This window comes from Trachemys scripta, chromosome 1 (genome assembly GCF_013100865.1).
Source record: "Trachemys scripta elegans isolate TJP31775 chromosome 1, CAS_Tse_1.0, whole genome shotgun sequence".
NCBI lineage: Eukaryota > Metazoa > Chordata > Testudines > Emydidae > Trachemys > Trachemys scripta.
In genome coordinates this window covers 67137334-67161930 of record NC_048298.1, presented here as the reverse complement: position 1 = coordinate 67161930, position 24597 = coordinate 67137334, and the positions used below count along the sequence as shown (strand labels likewise).

The window sequence follows — 24597 nt, the reverse complement described above, 5'->3', positions numbered from 1 at the left end:
TCCACTATCAGATGTGTTCTGTAATAGCATCCTCCAGCCAGTAGTCCTGGAGAATGCTGTTTTATACCCCAGTCATTCAGTAGGGGCCTCTGTGGTGTGTTGCAGAAAGGAGCATTCCTATGTTTTCCTGATCTCCCCAAGAGTTCAGAATGTAACCATTGTAATACTTCTGCCTTCTGTAACCGAAAACAGTCATAAAACAAGATTCAAATTCTGTTCTCCAAGGGTATGTCTACAGTGCAGTTAAACACCTGTGGCTGGCCCATGTCAACTGACTTGGGCTGTGGGGCTGTACAATTGCAGTGCAGACATTCAGGCTCTCTGGGAATTTGTGAGGGAGGAGTGTCCCAGAGTTCAGGCTCCAGCCCAAGCCCAAATATCTATACCACAATTTTACAACCCTCAAAAGACAGAACTATGTCTTTAAATCATGATTTAATTATTATGCTGACATTTTTGTAGGGATGGAAACCACATATACAAGCAACTCATGGCCTTCGTCCAGCTGAGTAAGTCTATTCTTCCTACTTATGAACTGTCTGTTTCATTCTGCATTAAGTAACTTTGGTAAATTTCCTTATTTCATTGTCTTTATGCTGATGTATAAATCAAGGAGTTAGGTGGAATTTATCACCATAAACTTGTTGGCTATGCTTTATACTTAAAGAGGAATTTAATTGTTTTCCTTAAAATGATACTTTTAAAAGTCACACTTATTTGTATAAATTTCACTTTAGTAAAGTAGTTTTTTTTTTAAATGTACATTGAGATTAATTGGAATCTGGTGCCGTCATTAGTGATTACTCATTAACATTTTTGCTTTCTTTCAAATATGTAAAAGTTGGATGGTTGAGCTTTACTTTTTTAGTTACTATCTAAGCTCATGGCAGTTATTTCTAATTGTAAACAAGCTATCTTTTATACTTGTTACCATTATGAAAGGGGGTAGGAGAGAAGAATTGCTGCTCCTTACAGATATTTCATTGTAAATACAGAGAAATTGTCATATGAGAGTATTTTAAAAAGTGACTTGAAATCTGCTTTGTATAGTACTTCCAAAATTGGGGATTCTGAGGCCTGGGAATAGGTATATTAACATCATCTATTATCAGTGCCATATTTGAGACTGAACTGCCTTATTTTAAAAAATCTTTACGGTCATTTTAGCTCTCCATAAGATTCTGCCAGTATGTATCAAACATGACCTTGGAATGTCTATGGCTGAATAAAGGGATAGTTCAATCTCTGTGTGTATTCCGTCATTCTCCACTGACTGGGTGGGCCTGGAGAGTCAGCATGTCTTCCAGTACTAGAAGAGACTCTGTTATAACAGAGTTTAGCAAAGTGAGAGAAAATATGTACTACTGATGCTCAGACTATACTTGGGTTGTTGTTAGAAGGCTTACAGTATTTGAAACTGAAATCTGGCATCTTTCACACGTACTGTTTTTAAGTGCACATTCCAAGTCTTAGTGTGACTGGTAGTTTTGTAATGTATTGGTAATATAGACAATTTAATCAAGCCTTTAATTAGCCAAAACTCGTCTGTTTTGCTAAAATAGAGTTAAATACCAGCAGCCGTACACAGGGGAATTTAGTTACAGTATAACTCCTGGCCTGTAGGATACATACATTGCAAGTCCCGCTAGCATGGGTGTAAATAGTAGTGTATGTGGTGAGGCACTGCTTAGTGGAGTAAAGATCCCCGTGAATCCTTAGAATATATACTCTACACAGCTCAGAACATGACCCTCCCCCTCCCACTGTTTTTGTCTTGCTGCCTCCCTGCTGCCAGTCTTTCCCTGCTGCAGGGAGCTGTGGGGAAAGCTCTGGCAGGGTGTGACAGCGGGAGCCTTTCCCCACTGCATCCCCCACTGATGCATGTGGCTATTCACCGAAGTGTGAATGCAGCTCACTTTTTTTCTGTGGCATATAACTATCCATACTCTATATGTGCACACCACAAGTGGTGTGCAATATAGACATAGCCTAGGGTCTGATCCAGCTCCCACTGAAAGTTAAAGGGCGTTGGATTGAACCCAAAGGACACAATCCAGAAAGACGCTGAATGCATCTTCATAGTGCTGGGTATCTTCAACTCCAGTTTACTTTAGAGGGTGGTAAGGACACTCATTACTTAGTGGGATTGGGACTAAAATGAAGTAAAAGTACAGAATTGCTTTAATTTCAATTGACTTTTTAATTTCTTTAAGCTGAATGAAGAGTCGCTATTGGTATGTAATTGTAGTATAGTTGGGACTGTGCTAATTCCTTCCAATTAGTTTTGAAGAGCTGCATTCAAAAAGGATTACTTTTTACTTCCCCATTGCTTCTCTTCTGGCTGATTATGGAGAGGAAAGAATTTGCCACAATACTGTTGTGGTAGAGGGGTAATGAGAAATCCCTGGCTTCTGATCTTGCTGCAGCTGCTCCTAGTGGGGAGCGAAGAGGAGCCAGGATGGTCTTGATAGAACTATCTGAGGCTGGAAGTGAAGATAGGGCCTTCCAGGGGCCCTTTACAGCTGCCAGTGTCCTCTGCAACTGGGGATGAAGAAAGTCTCTGTTACCACTTCCTGAGGTGAAACGAAGGGGGTTGGTAGGGACTTTTGCCAGGTAGGCTCTCTCCAATTATAGTGAAACTGTTTATAGTGAAGATATTTTTGTGAAGGGGAAAAGCACTTCATTGTCAGAGGGCTCCCTTGTACTGCAATTGAAAGCAAGAGACTGTATTAAAGAATTACTAAAACCATCTTTTAACTTCCTGCAGGGTGCCATGCCTTGATTTGGGCAAGCTGGGATCTTCAGATGAAGAGGTAATCATGAGTTAGCATTATCTGAAAAGTTTGCAGAAGTTTGTCAAGTCAAAAGATTTATTTTGACTATGAAATAAGTACAAATAATCTTGTTCTCTTTGTATTTTAGGATGGAGATTCTTACATACCATACAGTAAGAGGTTTCCTCGCATTGGCCCTCCAGATTCATCTTCAACTGTTAGTTGGGGTTCACCATTACAGACTCCTTATGCACAGCATCATCAGACACAACAGGTCAGTTTGCCATTACTGATATCTTAAAAATACTGTCTTTCATGAGAATTGAAGCAAATAAAGCACATCTAATTTCATTACACAATTTAGTTCTTTCCATTTGTGTGATTAAATTGAAAGAGAGAGTATTATTGGTCGAAGTGCTTTCTAATGAAAGTGTTTTTTTTTTTTTTTTTTGCTAGGAAGCTCTTCAGAAATTTCAAATTCTATTTCTTCATCACAGTAACTATTTATTGTAGACTGTTGATTTTGCCTACTGACAATTTGTACACTAGTGGTCACTATTGTTAGTAACAATTTGTGAAAGCATCTGAAAATTATGATTGCATTAAGGTAGCATATAACTTTGATTTCTAATTCTAAGCAAATCTTAAGAAAATTGTGAAAATCAGAAAATAATAAATTAATTAACCAAAATAAGAAATAGTTCTTAAACATAAGATATGAAAAATAACTTTTTGTTTACAAATAGCAAATATTTATTTTGTGGAAGAATATGAGTTGATCTTTGCTATGATAGTCTATGAATGGCTGAGTGCAGTAACTTCATTATTAACATTTTTCTTCCTTTCTCTTTCAAAGAGAATTGCGAGTTAATTTCAGAGTAATATCTAGTTTGGTTGACAACATAAATGTATATATTTTAAAATAAATCTAAATAGAACATCAGTATTTACTCTTCTCTTTCCGTGCTCTGTACAAACCTAAAATTCTGGAAAAAAACCCACCCAGATACACCTAGTTGTTATAGAAGGAAAATCCATTATTCAGTTTTAACATACTGCTTTCTGGAAAATTCCAGAGTTGTTCAAAATCACTGTCCAAATTACTGAAATTAAGAACACGTTTGATAATGACTCTGCTGAGCATTTTTTCAGTCATTGTTACTTGAGAGTGAGAAGAGGTGTCCTTTGAATTTTTCTGTTTTGTTTAACTTCGGAAAAATGTATTTGAAAAATTTTCTTTTGATTCATGCAGCATAGATGACGATAATTGCTATTTAAAATAACATTTATTTTTTCTTCTATTAAACAGATGGCTAGAAAACATTGTCAGAAGAAAATGGAGGTAAAATAGCTGGAAAAATACATCCTGACAAAATATTAGCAATTGAATAGCAGAGGATTGTGATGTATGATCTGAAAATTAAATAGGTTTTAACTTCTTTGGTATGATAATGAAATGGCTTAGTTGAGAGACTACTTTTAATCTCCTATCACTATATATAGTTAGCATTTGCATTTTGAAACTGTATCAGATGTTATAGTTTTTGTGATTAGAAGAAGGAAAAGGTTTAGGGGTTGCAAAGGTTAATATTCTGAGATTGATATGTGCTCAAGAAGTGGTTTCCCAAACTTCAAACCAATTCAGGACTTGTACAAATCTACAGGATTATTTTCTGTGGTAAGGGTGAGAGGTATATGACAATTTTTAGTAAATTGCATTATATTTCTGTAGTTAAGGAATGGAAGGCATCCTAACCTCCCTATGTGTTTATGTCCGGATGGAAAATTGAAAAACATCCTTTGGTAGTTCTTTTAAAAATATGTAATTTTCTTTAAACCCAAAAACAATTAATACAAAAAGTGAGTCCATATCAGCAGTCTAACCATCTGAGGGCCTGATCATGAGAACATCTATGCACATATGCAGTCCTTAAACAAATAATCCCTTGAAGTCAATGGGTCACTTGCATGAGTAGTGGTTTCAGGACTGGGTCCTTAGAAAGCAGCACTGTGCTGCCAGTGTAGGCTGGAACATTGTTTGGAACAATGTAAAACCTTTTATCACCTCTCAGCAATTGTTAATAATACAGCAACTCACATTGATTAATTTAGAACATGGTCATTCACTGTATGAAATGACCACCTATTAGGTCACTTTTTTCCCAATTAGGACACTGCAAACCATATTCTCTCTCTTTCTCTCTCTCTCTCTGTCTTTCTCATGCTACACTACACGTTTTTTGCCTGCATAGTTATGTTAGCAGAGCCTCCTGGTGCAGATACAGCATGAGCCAACAGAATAGCTAAATCACTTTCCTGTTCGACATTAGCTAAGCCGACAGAAGCACTGTTCCTTTGACATAGTGGCATTTACAACAGGTTTTGCTGTCATAGCTATGTCAGTTAAAGGGTGTGGACTAAGTCTGTATATATGTGTGTCTGTGTCTCTCTCTCTCTCTCTCTCTCTATTGTCCTCTCTAATAACATGCATGTGGTCTTAAGTTGGTCGATGTGAGTTGCTGTGTTCTTATTAGCTGAGTGTATATATCTTTTGCTAGAAGTCATTTTTCAAATTGATAATCAGTGAACATAAATCTATTTTACTATGTAAAGTTACCAAAAAGTTGAAATGGCTTTGACTACCTCCCAGTCTCTTCTTTTCCTCTTTTTGACTTTCTTTTACCTTTCCTCTCCCTCTTTATCACCTTAATTGTTTCCCAGATGCCACAGTGATGGATGTGGTATAAGAACCTAAAGAGACTAGATCTCCTGCTCATTCTCCCTCTTTGTTTCTATTCCATCTGAATCTACCTTGAGGAGAAAAGGTAGTCAAGTGCCACTGATATATTTTAACGTATTTTTGTGTGTGGCCTTGATTTCTGCATTGTTTGCTTCAGATACCTGATTGTAGCAATACTTCCACACGAAATAATAAAAAAAAATCATGCTTCCTCTGTAGGAAACTTTATAGGTGAATCTGCCCTAAGAGACTAGGTGGTAGAATAATTTAAATATAGATATTTTTTTTATTTATTTATTGGTCATTCCCACACAGTTCTACTGTTACTCCATGGCCTGGTCTACAATGAGATTGACCTAGCTATGTGACTGAGGGCTGTGAAAAATTTCACGCCCTGAGTGCCGTAGTAAGGTTGACCTAGTTCCCAATGTAGATGTGGCTAGGTCAGTGGGAGAATTCTTTCATCGACCTAGCTATTGCCTCCCAGAATTATGGATTTAATTACAGCGACAGAAAAACCCGTTCCATTGATCTAGGGAGCAGTGCGATAGTGGCTGTAGAGTAGGCATGCTCCAAGGGGGAGGGATAGCTCAGTGGTTTGAGCATTGGCCTGCTAAACCCAGGGTTGTGAGTTCAGTCCTTGAGGGGGGCCACTTAGGGATCTGGGGCAAAATCAAAATTGGTCCTGCTAGTGAAGGCAGGGGGCTGGACTTGATGACCTTTCAAGGTCCCTTCCAGTTCTAGGAGATGGGATATCTCCATTAATTTATTTATTTATTTTAATTTATTTTTTAAGTCCTATCTGTAGAACATTCATAAAATCATCAAGTGAGTGGGAAATAATTCCTCACTTTTGCGTTTTGTATAGTCTTTTCTACACTTTTCTTGAAAGAGATTCACATCTTCCAGTGGAAGCTAGTTTCACAGTGTGAGAAACACTGTTCTAGAACAGGGCTTGGTCTACACTTGAAAGTTATATTGGCATAGAAAAAAACCCTTCTGTCAATGTAAGCTGTGTCTACACTATGGGGCTATGCTAACATGGTACAGTCTCTGTGGTGTAGACATACCCAAGGACTGCTGAACTACTTGTGCAGGGCCCGCATATGGTTCATAAGGTGACACTGCTGGATCCGCTATTGTTTGGCAGGTGAAAAGGGGTGGTGAAAAATCAGCAAAATCCCATAGGTGCTAGGACCCAGTGAGAGACAGAGGAGAGGAGAAAATAAGCATTTTGGTTCCTCCTCCCACCCTGCTCTTTCTGCTGCTGTTTCTACCCAACCCAGCACAGCACTTGACTCCAGGAGAGAAACTCAAGAAACTATGTAGCTGGCTCAAAAGCCTTTTCAACTGATGTTGTCCTTGGAGTTGAGCAATGTATAGGGGAAGGTGAGGGAGCAGCACCCCAATGACTAGTCAGTACCACTACAACCCCTGATCTAGATAACCTTTGGCCCCTTCATTCAGCATTCCAAACCAAATATGGGTTCATGCTGTTGCTCCAGTCTCACAGTCCTCTGCATCTGCAAAGGCTGGCAAGAGACCAGGTGGATTTTGGTTTCTGGGTATGGTTGAGAGTTGCTTCATTTGCAGAAGAAAAAACTTCTCTAAGCAAAACAAGAAGAGTTTCATGAGAACAACCTAATGTTGTTATACAACAGTATTTATTTTCTTCTAAGTGTTAAGTGTGGTGTCAAGGAACATCAGTACTTTAACTGTAAAAATGTACTGAATGAGTATAATAATCCTGCTGTTGACATTGTGTATCACAGCAGAAGGCTGTTATTTCTGATTATTCTTTGCTTTTTAGCTTTCTTTGGAGCAAAAGACAATACCGGAAAATCTGCCATCCCCAACAAACAAATACAAACTAAAATATCAGCAGTATGAAGCAGACATGAAAGAGGGATATAAACAGTATTCTCAGAGAACTACAGAAAAGAAAAAAAACAATGCCCAGTCTCAGGAATCTTCAAGAAAAACAGCAGATAAAGAGGTAACATATTTTAATCTTGCAGATATACTTTGGTGCTCATCCTCATTAGTATCTGAGCATCTCTAATGTTGAATAGGCATTCAAATAGAGGAAGTCTATTTGAACCCTTTCCTCTTATGAACACTAGAAGCATAAGTCTCCAGTGGGAGAGCAAGTCTGTGCCTTGGGAAGGCACTTCTCCAAGCCAGATGAGCAAGATTTGCATGAGCTATAGATGAGAGTTCTTGTGTGCAATTTTATTAGAAGGAAAATGCATAATTGGTGACTCCAAAAGAGGAAGGATGATGGTAAAAATGTTACATTAGAATGGTGAAGTGCTTTCAGTCCTTATTTAAATATGTATATAGAGCCATAACTTTGCATAGTTTACAAAAACAGAAAAAAATAGATTACCATTGCCCTATAGAACTTACAGACAAACAGAAAATAAAAATTAGTAGAAAAAAAGATAATGTGGGGAGAATAGGGAAAGGGGTTAAAATAAATAAAGATAATGTGAACTATTTAGATTGTAAGTTCTGTGGGGGCAGGGAAAGCTTATTCCATGTGTGTATGATACCCAGTACAACAGGGTCCCAAACTCTGATTGGGACTTCTTGGTGCTACCACAATACAAACAATAAATAATAATTGTATTATATTATTAATGAATCTTATAAATTCTGCTATTTAAAAAAAAAGAAGACAGAGGTAGTGTAAAAGATGTGGAGTAGACAGCAGAGGAGTGGAGATCAACAATGGAAAAACAAAATGAAAAAAGTTGCCTTTCATTTTCTTTTGAAGAAAAGGGAGAGGGTGAGGATGCTCAGCACACCTGAAGAGTTATCATTCCAGGTGTGAGGAGAAGCATGAAAAAGACATGAAGGTGGGAGTAGAAGGTGAGCAAGAGGTGTGGAAGGGGATGGTTATTGAAGAGAGAGAGAAACTGGATGAAGCCTTGATCAAAGACGATGAGTTTGAATACCATGGAAAGAGAGAGGAAGCCAATGGGCTACAAAGCAGTGACATGCTTGAAATGACAATGGTGAAGGATAATTTTAGCTGCTGAATATTAATAGAATGGAAAGGAAAAAGTTATGGAGGAGGGAGACTAGTGTCCGAGGCTGAGATGGCTACTGTGTATATTGCTTCATTGTCTTAAAAGGACACTGTCCACTTGAAATCAAATTTTCAAATGTACTTACTAGTGTTCGAAGTAAAACCAAAGAGAATTGAGACAGGAAAAATATCCTTTTTTTTTTTTTCTAATTGTGTTTATTTTGTTCATGTTATAGCACCTTGTCAGTGATAGTGTTTTGTTGATGGTGAGTTTCATTTCCTGCACAAGCACATCATGCTGTCTTGCATCTGGCTAAGAGTAACTCACTTGCATGCTCTACTTCTCCAGGCTCTGCAAGAGAGCATTTATGGGAGCAGCACAATTGAAATTGAAACGGAAAGGATAGCAGGTGGATGTTTTCAAAGAGGAAGAGGAGGGCAAAATAGAGTTGGAGTTGCCAGTGTTTGGTGTTTGCTTTTTGGCCCACTCAAAAGATATTACTAAACATGAGATGAGTAAAACGATTCTTATATATATTTTTTTTAAAAGTAAAATGAAAAATCAGGCTATTCTATTTTTAATATCCTGATTTTATCCTCAAGTCTTTAATTATTTTTTTACATCAGTCTTCACTAAAAAAGTTAATTGTAATCAGATGTTTAACAAAGTGAATATTAACAAGGGAGAAGGATCTCTGGTCAGAATAGGAAAAGAACACGTTAAAGAAATACTTAAATAAGCTAGATGTATTCAAGTTGGCAGAGCCTGATGAAATTCACTGTAGAATACTTGAGCTAGCAAAGCAATCTCTGAACCATTAATAATTACTTTCAACAATTATGGAGAACAGCTGAGGTCCCAGAGGACTGGTGATGGGCAAACATAGTACCTATCTTCAAAAAGGGGAAAAAGGAGGTCTTAAGGAATTACGACCTGACAGCCTAGAAAGATAATGGAACAAATGATTAAACCATCAATCTGTTGAAACCTGAGGAATAATAAGGTGAGAAATAATAGCCAACATGGATTTGTCAAGAACAAATCGTGCCAAACCACTCTAATTTCCTTCTTTGACAGGGTTACTGGTTTAGTGGAGGGAGGAAGCAGTGCATATGGTATCTCTGGACTTTAGTAAGGCTTTTGACACTGTCCCACATGACATTCTCATAAGTAAATTAGGGAAATATGGTCTAGATGAAATTACTATAAGGTGGTTGCATAACTGATAACTAGTCTTTGAGTACAGTCTATTAGTGATTCACTGTGAAACTGAGAGGGCATATCAAGTCCTCCAGGGGTAAGTCCTGCATTTGGTACTATTCAAAATTTTAATTCATGACTTAGATAATGGAGAGTATGCTTATAACATTTGTGGATGACATCAACCTGGGAGGGGTTGCAAGCACTTTGGAAGACAGGATTAGAATTCAGAATGATCTCAATATATTGGAGAATTGATCTGAAATCAATCCGATTAAATTCAATAAAGACAAGTGCAAAGTACTACATCTAAGAAGGAAAAATCAAATGCGAAATTGATAATAATTGGCTATGCAGTAGTACTGTAGACACGGATCTTGTGGTTGTAGTTGATCACTACTTGAATATGAGCCAACAATATGTTGCAGTTGCAAAAAAGGCTAATATTCTGCAGTGTATTAATAGGATTATTGTATGTAAGATATGGGAAGTAATTGTTCTGCTCTACCTCTCTCTTGTGAAGCCTCAGGTGGAATACTGTGTCCAGTGCTGGGTGCCACACATTAAGAAAGATATGGACAAATTGGAGAGGGTCTAATGGAAAGCAACAAACGTGATAAAAGGTTTAGAAAACTTGACCAATAAGGAAAGGTTAAAAACAACTAGACATATTCAGTCTTGAGAAAAGAAGACTGAAGAGGAATCTGATAACAACCTTAAAATAATTTAAGGGTTGTTATAAAGAGAACAGTGATCAATTGTTCTCCATGTCCACTGAAGGTAGGACAAGCAGTAATTGGCTTATTCTGCAGCAAGTGAGATTTAGGTTGGATATTAAGAAGATTTTTCTCATTGAAAGGATAGGGAAGCTCCAGAATAGTTTTCCAAGGGAGGTTGTGAAATCCCATCTTTGGAGGTTTTTAAGAACAGGATGGACAAACACCTCTCAGGGATGGTAGGTCTACTTGGTCCTGCCTCAGCACAGTGGGATGGACTGTATGACCTCTGAGTCCCTTTCAGCCCTACATTTCTATGATTCAGTGAAAAACAATATGTAAAATAGCTGGTGAGTCAGTAGTACTCAGAAAAGAATTTGAGGGTTATAGTGGATCACAAACTGAATATGAGTCAGTGTAATACTATGCCAAAAAAGGCAAATGTTGTGGGATATATTAACAAGATGGTTTTATATAAGATATGGAAGGTAATTGTTCCTCTCTACTCTGCACGGGTAAAGCCTGAGCTGGAGTACTGTGCCTAGTTTTGGGCACCACATGTCAAGCAAAATGTGAACAAACTGGAGTGAGTCCAGAAGAGAGCAACAAAACTGATAAGAGGTTTGGAAAACATAATCTATGAGGAAAGACTGAAAGAATTGGACATTTTTAGTCCAAAGAAGAAAAGGTTTAGGGGGAGCATGATAAGTCATCAAATATGTAAAGAGGGTGGTGATCAATTGTTCTCCATGTCCAACAAGGGTGAGACAAGAAGTAATTGGCTTAGTTTGTAGCAAGTGAGATTCAGGTTAGATATTAGAAAAAATCCTTTCTAACTGTAAGGATAATTGAACACTAGGTTACTTAAGGAGGTTGTGGAATCTCCATTGTTGGAGGTTTTAAGAGCAGGTTAGTCAACGCCTGCCAGGGATGGTCTAAGCATAGTTGGTCCTGTCTCAGTGCAGGGGGATGGACTAGATGACCTCTAGAATTTATAGAATACACAATCAGATTTTTTTTTTAATCAGTCCCTGAGAACATAAGTAATTGTTTTATGAAAACGTGATCTTTGCATTCAGCATAATTAATTAAAAAAACCCAACTCAGCTTCTGGGGAATTCTTCTGAAAAAAGTCTGTATTTCTTCCCCTTCATTTCTAAATATATTACATTTACCCTGTCCATCCATCTCCTCTTAAGAGCACTGTTAACTTCTGTAAAACTGCAGAAAATGTCTAAGAGAAGTCTAAACCAGCGGTTCTCAAACTGTGGGTCAGCACCCCAAAGTGGGTCACAACACCATTTTAATGGGGTCCCAGGGGTGGAAATTAGACTTGCTGGGGTTGTGTTGTAATTTTTATTGTCAGAAGGGAGTCGCGGTGCAATGAAGTTTGAGAATCCCTGATCTAAACCAAAGAAAAATATTTTTGTTTGCTACAATTGATTGTCCATGATGTTGTAAGTAGAATACAGTGTATTTCTTTGTAGGATCCACAGCTTGAGGACAGGACTGATCATGATCTTATGGCTCTTGATGAGAAAGCCCTCTTACAGCAATGCTATACAAGCAAGCCCTACACAATGCAGCACAGCATAAGGAAGTTAGAAGCTGTAAGTTTCCTGGATGGTATTAAATTGTTATATAAATATCCCTATATATCAAGGCTTGTAGGTATAAATTTTGATATGCTGTAGAAATATAGAAAATCTCATTGATGTTTGTATATATGTGTATGTTAAGAAGATTTTTCTCACTGAAAGGATAGGGAAACTCCAGAATAGTCTTCCAAGGGAGGTTGTGAAATCCCATCTTTGAAGGTTTTTAAGAACAGGATGGACAAACACCTCTCAGGGATGGCAGGTCTACTTGGTCCTGCCTCAGCACAGTGGGATGGACTGTATGACCTCTGAGTCCCTTTCAGCCCTACATTTCTATGATTCAGTGAAAAACAATATGTAAAATAGCTGGTGAGTCAGCAGTACTCAAAAAAAAAAATGTTTACATAATATATTTATATTGAATTAAATCATACATGATCTAGCATTGACAAGGAAATTAACTGGGTGACCTCTCTTCTATTTCTTCTGTGATCTTTTGTCAGAACTGTGCAGAAAAAGCACAAGAACTCTAAACACTGAGTTTAGGATTATTTCAGCAATGATCAGCAGCCTCCAGTACTTGACTTTTTGCTGGACTACACCAATAAAACAACAAAAAAGCTTGATTTATGGATGATCTGATGTATTGAACTCACTCTGTTGTGATTAAGGACTATAGCACATAGAATATTCTATCAGAAGGTCTTGAAATAGTTGTTGAACTTGGATATCTCATATACAAAAATACATAAGTACAAAAAGTGAAAGCTGCCAAGGCATCCTTAACTTAGGATTTCAATTTAGAGTTGGTTTGTCATATCCTTAGTGCTTTGAGAGAGATTTAATATGTAATATATATAATTTGAGTTCTTATCCATACGTTTTTTTCTTTTCTGAAAATATCAGACCTATTGTCAGTTGTGCATATTTATTTTTAAAAAGCCTTAAAAAGATTCTTAAATATATAATGTATGTTAACATTTCCTTTGAGTGTAACTATTATTAATACATACTTTTAAAGGGAAGTTTTTCTGTAATTTCCTTCTGTTCATTGTTTTGCAGTATCAAAAATAATGTATAGGTAAGTTGTATTTTGAGGAGATAGCAACCATGATTCAGTCTTCTTTGATTGAAGGTTTGCATCCACAATTGGTCAGTTCGGTCTGTAGTCTAGGAGTACTCTTGGATTCCTCACTGATGCTGAGCTCTCACATCACAATGGCTGTGAGACTCTGTCCCATCCTGGCGGGTGAAGACCCGCCCTCAGTTATTCATGCCTCCATTACCTCTCGGCTGGACTACAGCAATGCAATATGCCTGGCATGAAACCGTCAGCACTTAGGAAATGCCACGTACAAAACATTGCAGCATATCTCTTCAGCAACACAGGCTACTTTGAGCACATTGCACCTGCCCTACGCTCTCTACATCGACTTCCCATAGAATTTTGAACCAAGTTCAGTCTTGGTTCTTATCTTCAAAGCTCTCCATAGCCTGGGTCCAGGATACCTAAACGATTGTTTAAAGCTTCTGGTCAACAACTTTGCTCCTCTGACACAATGGAACTCTCAACAGTAAGAGTAAAGCTTATCTGTGTGGGAGACAGGACCTTCTCTGGAGGTCGTCACAGACTCTGGAAATAACTCCCCCAGTAACCAAGGACTATCACAAACCTCACCAGCTTCCACTCCAAGTGCAATGTACATTTCTTTGACCTTGCCTTCTTTAACATAAACACATAGGAACAGGTACGTCTAAGAAAACAACAACATCCTACAAAACCAAGGCTCACCATTCCACATGCTTCTTCCTCTGGGAAGTGAATGAGAGAACAAACAATACATCATAGGTGTGTGGTCACCTGGCTTAACACACTGCTGGAAGGCACTCAGATACTATGGTGATCAATGCAGTATAAAGTCTTGTATATATTTACTGTGCAGAATATTTAAATGATCTATAAAAATAAGTGAAATGAGAATTCTCCTGTTTAAGGAAGACCATGGTACAATTGTGTGATTTGCTCCAGGATGTCACCAATTAGAATTTTGCAGGAGAAGTTGTATTCCTTCTAAATAAAAAGGCTATTTTGTTCACAGTAGAGTTCCTTCCTTTTGTCCTATGACCTCTATTGAAATCAAATACTTGTCTCAATAGCTTTGTAAAAGACCCACCATTAATTTCTCTAACAGCTGAATGAAGGATGCACTAAAAAAGAAAAAATGTCTTCTGGCATTAAATTGAAATTCAGATGTTGAAGTTTCACTCTGTAAAATGGGATTCTCCCTTCTCAACATGCACATGGCTTGAGTCTTAGTGTGGAAATCTTTGGGCATTTAGGAAATGCTCCATGGACTACATTTGCAGTTATCACTTTGTCCTGTAGTATACAGACGCTCCCCGGGTAATGCAAACCCGATTTACAAAAATCCGCACTTATGGAAAAAGTTCTGTACATTCCATAAGTGTGGGGTTTTTTTTCATAATTGTTGGGTATATGTTCCTGACTTACGCAAGGTATTCCAGAATGGAACACTTGCGTAAGTCGGGGAGCGTCTGTATAATTACTTTTAACCTATCCCTTGGGTCAAGTAATGGGCAAGAATGTATATGTTCAATAACTTAATATAATGCACAGATAATTGTGACACCTGACTGCATCACAGATAAAAACCAAGCATTTGTAATTCAGAAATCCAGAAAGGAAAAAATCTGTTCAGAATAAACAGTTTGTGATGTATTTGAGTTAGCTATTGTGGCAAGTGGTAATTCATACTTACTGGATAGTGTTGGCATCCTTTCGTCTGCGACAGACTGTGGGAATTGCAGCCTATGATGTAGATGGTTTGCAATGTCTCAAGTGACTGAATAGTTCAGTCCGAGATTTGCATGATCTTTGCCAGTTATTGAAAATGTATGTGTCTTGGTTGGGAGCTGCTTGCTTCTTATGGGCTCTTTTCTCTTCAAGCTGTAGGAGCCAGCTCCTGTTATGGACTTTGATACCCTGATGGAGATGATGGTACCTCTTGTTACGATCACTTGCCAATATTTCCCATTGGTCAGGATCAATTCCAAATTCCTTCATATCTCGCTTGCATGTGTCTTTATAGCGAAGCTTGGGACGTCCTGTTGTTCTAGTTCCCTCTGATACCCAAGGACATGTTATACGGGGAGCTATCTGTCCATCCTCCAACCTACTCAGATGGCCCAGCTAGCGCAGTCATCTTTGCTTGAGCAGGGATGTCACACTTGGTAAATTTGCCCTTTGAAGAACCTCTGCATTGGTGACTGTATCTTGCCATTTGGCATTGAATATGCGGTGTAAACAACGTAGGTGGAAACTGTTTAAACTTTTCTTTAAAGAGAAAACTTTAAAGAGAAAACTTGGGAGCATAAGTTGTCCATGTTTCCCCACCATACCATGAGAGTGCTGAGGATGCAAGCATTTTGGTACACCAGCATTTTGGTCTTGATGGTAAGCTTTGAGTTGTTCCATGCTCTTTTAGTTAGTCTGCTAAAGGTGGCGCAGCCTTTCCAATGCGAACATTTAGTTCTTCATCCAGTGAGAGGTTGGCAGTCACTGTAGAACTTAAATAGCTTAATTTTTGGACTACTTCTAACTGGTTTGCATTTGAGGTAATTGAAGGATCTTGTGGAACTCCCTGTTCTAATACAACCATTTTCTTGGTGGTGAGAGCAAATGCCTGACAAGCACTTGAAAGGCCTTCCTTGAGTTCTTGTAGTAGATCTTCATTATGGGCTATGAGGGCAGCATCAGTGAATAGAAGTTTCCTGGTTAGCACCTTTTTGACTTTGGTCTTTGACTTAAGTTGAGACAGGTTGAAGAGTTTCCCATCTGATCTTGTGTGGAGATACACTCCATCTTTCATGTCCTTAAACGCACAATTCAAGAGTACTGAGAAGAAGATTCCAAAGAGTGTAGGGGCAAGAACATATCCTTGCTTCACTCTGTTTTTCATCTCAAAGCTGTCCGAAGTGGACCCACCAAACTGGACAGTTGTTTTCATGTTGTTGTGGAATGAACGTATAAGACTTAACAGGGTTGGTAGGCATCCTATCTTTTCTAGTATTGCAAATAGATCGGCTCTGCTGACTGTATCAAATGCTTTGGTTAGGCCCACAAAGGCGATGTACAATGGTCTATGCAGAGAGAAAACTGACTTACTGGGAGACTTGTGAATTAAACCCTTTACAACTTAACCCTGTAACAATTTTGGTAAAGTTAGTGATTATCCTTTAAAATTATCTGGTGTTTGATTGGCAACCAGTTTTTCATCCTCTTCAACTATAGTAGACCTTGGTCTATATAGAATTTGGCTTGCGCATGTAAAAATGCCTACCTGGGAAATCTTCTCTCAATCACAGATTGTCTCTGTATTTAGCACATTAGTGAAATAGAGTTGCACTAAGATAAAGGGAGTCACAGCTGATCAAAGATAGAGATAGATAACTAATCACAGGCATGCAGATTGGATTGGGAGTTTACATAAAAAACAGGGAACAATGTCTTTGTCTTCCCATGAAAACCAGCTATATAAATGTCATGGAAATAAGGGCAAACCTAAATGCAGTAGAGAAGTTCAGAAATTGGATATATATTAAATGATAGGGTTTTGCCAGAGAGTAAAACCCACTGCCAGCAAGGAAGAATAGTTGGGATAATCTCTCCAATGAATAGGGTGATTCCTATAAGACTCTTCCAATTGTCATATATCCAAGGAGGAGAATATTCCAGCACATAGCTGACCTGCTTTCAAATAAATAATTGAGAGTGGACAATAAATCATAAAAAAATCTTTCACAAGACAAAATCAAATTGGTAGAGGTAAATCTTCATTGCTTCAAATCATAATTTGTATCTGCACTGATTCCTAAGATACATTGGACGGGGAGGGAAGATTCTCTTATGCTTTGTCCCACTTAAATAATACACTTACTGAAAGTAATGTGAGAGCAAATATAAAGAAATCTGGCCCTCTGCATAAATGTTAGATTTCTCTTTTATATGTAGACAATAAAATTACACAGAGCTAGTGCATATGTAAACAGTTTAACTATATCAGAATGCATTATATGGCTCTAATTTAACTGAACCTCATTCACCGTATAATTTTCTTGATTTAAAAAAAAAAAAAAAAAGGTAAGGTGAGATAGTGAAATGACACATATGAAAATTCCATATTGCTTAACTGCATCTTCTGAAGATCATCTTATTTTCTGAAGTGTTTATTGTATCTCATAGGCTCTTAATGGGTTTTTCATTTCAGGAGGATGTAGCTGCAGAGAGGAGAAAGCAAACTGTAGTAGAGCAAGTGATGGTGGATCAGTTATCTAGGTAAGAGAATATACAAAGTATAATTACAAGTTAACACTGTAGAAGAATCAACTATTTGAAAGTGTACCTACCTTGTAAAGGAAGTATTATTTTATTTTATTTAAAATTTGTGAAAATTCTTTAAATTCTTTAATTTTTTTGTAAAACTTCTGTGATGAAAATGATCAACCTTCTAATTTTAAATGCCGTAAGTATGATCTAAGTATCTCTCAGAAGAATTAAAAATGTGTTAACACTTGCACCCTAATTTTAGTGTTTTACAGTAGCACACTCTTGAGAGCTAATCTGCATGCTTTTTTGCAAAATACATTGGTGCCTTTTGTAATACATTATACTTCTTTAGTGCCTTTCTTCTGAGAAACTCACATTTTTAAAACAGTAATGAATTAATCAGTACAACACTCCTTTGAAGTAAGACAATATTGTTCCAGTTTTACGGAGTTGGCTCTGAGAGATTGAATTGGACAATGTCACACAATTAGGCAGTTAACACCCATGGGTTGGCAGGTCTTTGAAGCACTGTAGACAGCATTTCAGTGCCTTGAAGGAGGAAGGATCTTGTGATTTTGTTTGGTGACCCTCACTAGGCAGTATAAGTAACAGCATTGACTGTCTCTGGAAAGAACCACAGGAAAGTGATAGAGCCTTTGCGGGGGACAGAGGGAATGAAAAGAACTTTGTGCTGCTTCAGATTGCAAAATACATTTGAATTTTTTTCTTATTTAAAAGTATACGTGATGAAACACAGTAAGATGTGCACTAACGGACCATTCTTGCATTTCTGTGTGCTTGAAGCAGGGCCGGATCTAGGCACCAGCATTCCAAGCATGTGTTTGGGGCGGCACTTTTCAAGGGGTGGCACTCCGTGGTTTTTTTTGTTTGTTTTTGTCTTGCCGCTCAGACCAGCGTGTCTGGCTTCGCGCAGCGCCAGACACGCTGCTGCATACATGCTGCCATGCTCCCCTGCGGAGCCCTAGCCCCCCCAACCCCCAGCACCTGCCTTCCAGATTTGAACACCTCAGAATTCAGGAGTGCTCAAGCTCAGTTTGGGCGGCTGTTACTTCATTTCTCCCAAATCAAATATACCGATCCACTGTAACTTGCTGTAGAAAAAGTAGGATAAAATTGAGCAAGAAATGCTTCCCAGTGGTTATTAGGACTGGAATTGCTATTTTCAACAGCCATTGCCTTTTTTTTGTTTGTTTGTTTTAAAAAGAAGACAGTGATATTGCATCGGCAAATTCCCCATAGAAAGAAAGAGTGGAACAAAAGAATAATAAAGGCACCTCAACTTTTCCTCATTTATGTAGGACAGTCTTATAATATTCATCCAGATATCCTCCAATCACACAAGCTGAAAATTGTTCCACTTTACTGCAGTTCTGTAACCATATGGGAACCTGTCTGTGTTCTGTGCACATCTAAAATTCCTGCTGAATGACCTGCCCTGGGAGCAAGTTACCAGTGACCCAGGGCTGCGGCGGAGGGAGGGTGCAGGTGGGGGGGCTAGGGCTGCAGGAGGTGTGTGGGGGGGGGGGGGGGGGAACCCAGAGCGGGGGGGACAGGGGGGGGGGGGGGGGGGGGCGGGGGCGGGGGGAGAGCCCAGGGCTGGGGCGGCAGGGGGGTGCGGTGGGGGGTGGGGGTGAGAGCCCAGGGCTGGGGAGGCAGGGGGATGCGGCGAGGAGCCCAGGGCTGGGATGGGGGGCAGCCAAAATTTTTTTTGCTTGGAGCGGCAAAAAACCTAGAGCCAGCCCTGCATCTGAGGACCTGATATATTTGGAGGGATCAGCTTTGCTAGTTATTAATTGCTGTGGGTAAAATGTGCTCAGTAGCTCCTCTCTTCCCCCCCTCCCCCATAGTTTCTTATGTGCCCCAGAATACATTCCGCGCACACACACGGGAAGGGGCGCTCCCCAGTTTGAGAACTTTTGCCAAAGAGTAATGTTGCTTTGTTTATTTTTTTTGGTCAGGGCTGTAATAAGTGACCCAGAGCAAAGTACAAATATTGGTACTTACCAGAGAGATTGGACCTTTGCAGGTCTTGGGACAGCACCATTGCGCTTTAGAAAAAGAACATTACATGAAACAAAGTAAGTTTTCTTTTGCGGTGGTGGTTTGGAGTTTTTTGAGCCACGGACTTATAGCTGTAATTTCAACCAGTCGTAACTTTAGCAAAACCGATTCCTTTCAGGCTGAAACTTTTCGTGCTCGGTCTTTCTCGCTTTCTTTCTCTTTTTTTTTTTTTCCTTTCTTTTGCCAAGTGTAGTAAAGTTTGTTCCATCCAGTTTTAGAGATGCAAAAACAAGATCAGTGAGTTCTTTGAGTACTGCCTGTATGATCTTCATTATGTCTGTTTTGTATGTCTGGGATAAACAGGTTGGAACTTTCTAGTTAGTAGTGTCTGTTTCACACACATCTTACATGTGTTCTCGTGCTCCAAAAGGTGCACAGCTCCAACTGTTCATTTACTTCTGACCACTGTAGGAAGTAAGCAGGAGCTCAAGGGTGGCCTTTGCTAGCCCCATCAACCCCACTTCATGGAAAGGTTGGGATTTTTGCTTATATATGCAGTCTTGGAGGTATGATATTTAATATTAGTTAATGCTACACTTTGACAGTGTTTTTGGTCTCTTTAGTTGTTTTTGGTTTTAAGCCTTCCTCATGCCGTTTCATGTATTTTATCCACTACAATGGCTTCAAGCCATGCCTTCCTGCAGTGGTACTATGGCTGTCACAGATAAATGTGCCTTTTCTGCCTCAGGGAATGATGTTTTCCTGATGAGTGTAAAGATTTACCAAAAGCACATGTAGAATGTGAAAAAAAATCTTAAACTTAAAGGCTCCAGTATTGAATGCCACTTCAGTGTTGAGATAAAGTAGAAGGTTTGTTAAGTGCTTAAGGGACTATTTTTCTGAGTCATGCTTTTCCAGCATTGGTTTTCTTTGAGAGAGCCAAGGAAAATGAAGAAAAAGAGTCAACAGATTTGTAACTCTTCTTAGCACAACTAAATAACAGTGATGGGATGTCCACCCCGCATAGGTCAGGGTTAAGGTGGCCAATTAACTGCCCAGGCTGTACCTGGAGGAGGAGCCAGGGTGCAGAGAACTAAGGGCTGGTCCCCACTTAGTCCGGACTTCGGACTAAGGTACGCAAATTCAGCTACGTTAATAATGTAGCTGAATTCGAAGTACCTTAGTCCGAACTTACCGCGGTCCAGACGCGGCCGGAAGTCTCCCCCCGTCGACGCCGCGTACTCCTCTCGGCGAGCTGGAGTACCGGCGCCGACTGTGAGCACTTCCGGGATTGATCCGGGATCGATTTATCGCGTCTTAACCAGACGCGATAAATCGATCCCAGAACATCGATGGCGTGCCGCCGGACCAGCCGGTAAGTGAAGACTAGGCCTAAGTGATTGCAAGCAGGCCCACCTATGCAGGAACAGGCAGGGCCTATAAAGCCAGGTAGGGGGCTACAGATGGCGGCTGCTGAGAAAGGGCAGTCACTCCCTGGGAAGAGGGAGGAATGCTTGGGGGGCTGCTGGGAAAGGCTTCAGGAAGACAGGCAGAAGTCACTTTCTGGGAAGAAGGAGGAAGCTTTTGAGCTGGTACACCCAGAGAAAGAAGGGGAACCATGGTGTAGGAAGCAGTCCAGGAGCAGTGAGGCCAGAGAGTAGAAGCCCAGAACTGCTGAGCTGGACTGAAACCCGGAGAAGAGGGCAGACCCGGGTTCCCCTAGCAGCTGCCGAGTGTGTGGCACAGAACTGAGGCAGTGAATGAGAGGACTGCTGATGGACTGTATCCCGGAATGGGGAATGCTGAGTGATCTAGCTGGAGAGCTAAGTCACAAAGAAGATGCTGTGGGTCCTGGAGCGAGAGGAGCTGCAGACCAGAGTCAGGGTGACAGCATGCAAACTGTGGACTGAGGCGTTGTCTTCCAGAGCTAATCACCAGAGTGACCAGGAGGAGGCGCCAGACCTGCAGTGAGTGGAGCACCCGTGACAATAACATTAACCCCAAAGATATCCAGACTTGCTCTTCCTGCATTCCAGCTCTTTCATCTGCTTTATGACTCAATTGCAAAGAGTAACCTGGATCAACTCATAACTAGGTTACCACAATGCAGGTTTATTGGTAGTTCTAGAAATGATTGATATTTAATGCAAAATTTTACATTTTTGGAATGTATCTGTTGATAAATGTCATGAATTCTTTTAACAGAATAAGGACCAGGTCAGCATTAACTGAAAATGTGCTTTCTAATAAGTTACGCTTTGATGGCAGAATTATATCAAGGTAATCATAAATGTCATAGAACTCCTTTTTAAATCTGTGAGTAATGAATTATTTTCTTTTGCATATTGGAATAATTGCAGTATATTCCACATCTGTTTAGAAGTATGTGCTTATAATATGTACATTAGAGCCCTGTGTGGAACTAGTGTAGAGCCTTGCAGCGAGACTGGGATCTCGTAGGTCCCACAGGACCTGCTCCATAATAGCAGGAGCGGGTGGGAGTGAGATTAAAAATAGTCCAATGCAGGGCTCTATTGTACATTACAGACATATGTGTAATTTTAATTTTCTTAAGGGGCTGTTATATGCTGACATAGTTTAGAACAGCCCTGAGTCTCATTTGACCCAAGAATCAGGGTTACATAAAGGACTCCTTTCTGATGTCTTTTGCTGCAGCCAGTGCTTTCTGGATGCAGCTGAGCATTCAGCCCATTAATTTCAGAGATCATGATGAACATAGCTGGTCCTAATACATGTAATCTGTTGGTTGAGTTGTGAAAACTCTTTCTGAATGTGGATTATGGAAAGCATTTTAGACAAATAGCCTAAAATTTAATTTAGATATATGGCTGGATCCATAAGCTACATTGAACAATATTTCAAATTAAACTAAAGCAATCAAAACCAGTAATATTCTTAAAATAATGATTATAATAATATTGTAGGGCATTTGCCATTGAACTGCTACTAAAGATGCATATTTCAAAATAGTGATATACTCATCCCATTTCAGTTTGAAATAGATTACATTGAAATAGATTACAAAACTCTAATATTGCTTTTCAATTACTGTTGTAGGAATGGGCGCGATGCTTGCAGAGAGCTGATTGGATTCTTTTTTATGTATGACAGATCTCTTACTGTATATGAATATCGACAGTTTGGAAAAAATAGGTAGGATAAATAACTGTTAAAAATTCTCAAGAAAAAGTTCTCCAGAATATATCCAGAATAATTTACTTTCAAGTTTAATTATTTAAATTTATTTTAAATCATCTCACAGAACAAATGCCTTACCTTTCATTCAGAAAGGAGTTTATAGTCATCAGCATGGACCAAGAAAAGGACAACAATATGATCTTAGTGACTTTTATGTTGTAAGTATTTTTCTATTGAAAATATATCAACTTTGCTGATGATTTGGAAATGCCACTTGGGTTGTTTGAATTCTGGGCTGAAGCAATGACTCTAATCTAGCATTCAAGGGACTGATCCAAAGTATGCTGCAGTCAATGGAAGTCTTTCCATTAACTTCACCTTCTTTGGTTGAGGCCCTAAGTCTTAAAGAGTCTGGACTAGAGATGGTCAGGAATTTTCAACTAACTAATTTTTCGTTGGAAAATGCCAGTTTGTCAAAACCAAAACTTTTTGTGGAAACATGTCAATTTCAGTGAAAGTTTATTTGAAACTGATTTCTCAGGTTAGGATGGAATGTTGAGGGAGATCGACCCGCAGAATAGCCAATAGCCCAATGGTTAGGGCATTCAGCTGCGATGTGGGAGACTCAGGTTTAGGTCCCTGCTCCAAATCAGGCAGAGCAGGGACTTGAACCGGGGTTTCACATATCCCAGATGAGTGCCCTAACCATTGGGCTACTATTCTGGGATGGATGCTCTCATTTTTTTTTTTTTGCAAAAATTTTGAAAGGTTTTTGTTTTTTATATTGTGAAACAGTAAATGCATTGAAATCTTAGATTTTTACAGAATGGGAAAACCCTTTCACTCCCAGCTCTAGTCTGGACCATGTCCTATATAAAAGCACCCAGCCAAATACTAGAGATGTCAGTGGTAGTCTCAAAACAGGCTGCATTTTCTACTTTTTTCCACCAGAGGGCACAAAGCTGCAGCTGGGAAAGGGTTTGTAAACCTATATTGTTACAAAAGTGAGTAACTGTGAAAGGGAAGAGGGCCCTGATGACCAAGGAGAACAAAGTTGTGAGTTAGATCTCATTAGGTATGTGGCAGACATGTAAATTCTGATGGGAATTCATGTTCATTCCATATAAGTACAGCTGCTAGCATAGAATTTGACTTACTGATTCTCTTAACTTTTAAAATCTCATGTTTTGTGTTTTAAATTACAATACTGAACTAGAAATGTGTGCCATATTCTAATTGTATCCTAAAATAGCACTTTTTTTCTGTTAAAATTTTAAAAATTCTAGTTCTTCATGAATTTTCTTGTATAGTATATTTTATAGAATATACAGCTTGCTTGTAAATCGTTCATTTGTTATTACCTACAGGGTGCTAACCTGACTTTTCTGAGTTGCAATCTTAGCCTTCCAGAAAGCATTAAACAGAACCCAATACTTACCCTTCGTGTCTCAAATATTGATGAAGCTGCAATTGACATTCTAAAGTAAGTGCAATGGACTAGCTTTTCTGATTAGTTTTCCTTTTTTGCAAATATCTTCCCAAATGAAGAATTTATATACAAGCTTTAAACAAATACATTTTATTCATGCTGCTAAAAGTTTCTGCATTTAGGCTCTTATTAGGAAGCACTAGACATCTGAATGAATGGTTTTGAAGTAACGTACAAAGGAGCCTTTAACAGTTTATTGGGGGGGAGAGAACAGTGGTAAAATAAAAGATTTCTATTCCTTAAAGGTCTTATTCTCTGCATTTTGGTGCTGAACTTGAACTTAAAGACAAATTAGGTTTTAATATATGATTTCTATCTTTCTGATGGTAATAGCTTTGATTACTTCATTTGAAAGAATAAACGTTCCGCTTCCTACCTTAAGGGAAAGAAAGCCAAAAAACTGAAAGAAAAGAAAGGAATACGATGTAACTGGTGCATTTCCCTAACAATAAGATATTTCTTATGGTGCCAGGTTGGGAAACCTGAAAGCCAGAGAATGTAACCATGTAGTCTCTCT

At 38.9% G+C, this 24597-nt stretch overlaps 1 protein-coding gene across 9 annotated transcripts in view; it reads left to right on the top strand.

Moving 5' to 3' along the window:
• CAPS2 (calcyphosine 2) overlaps positions 1–24597 on the top strand; it is a 96962-nt gene that overhangs the window by 49412 nt on the left and 22953 nt on the right. For 6 of the 9 annotated variants that reach the window (XR_004645863.1, XM_034771670.1, XM_034771686.1 and 3 more), the window contains 12 exons: positions 463–509; positions 2768–2813; positions 2923–3048; positions 4084–4116; positions 7325–7510; positions 11953–12075; positions 17352–17419; positions 19390–19509; positions 21638–21712; positions 22511–22606; positions 22716–22809; positions 23959–24074. Coding sequence is in view for 8 of the 9 variants with exons in the window: in XM_034771670.1 (XP_034627561.1) it covers positions 463–509; positions 2768–2813; positions 2923–3048; positions 4084–4116; positions 7325–7510; positions 11953–12075; positions 17352–17419; positions 19390–19509; positions 21638–21712; positions 22511–22606; positions 22716–22809; positions 23959–24074 (1130 nt within the window). In the remaining variant the exon portion in view is untranslated. Of the gene's footprint in view, positions 1–462; positions 510–2432; positions 2614–2767; positions 2814–2922; positions 3049–4083; positions 4117–5502; positions 5600–7324; positions 7511–11952; positions 12076–17351; positions 17420–19389; positions 19510–21637; positions 21713–22510; positions 22607–22715; positions 22810–23958; positions 24075–24597 lie in introns of those variants that run through there. The other 3 variants (XM_034771724.1, XM_034771676.1, XM_034771733.1) reach the window with 3 other exon arrangements.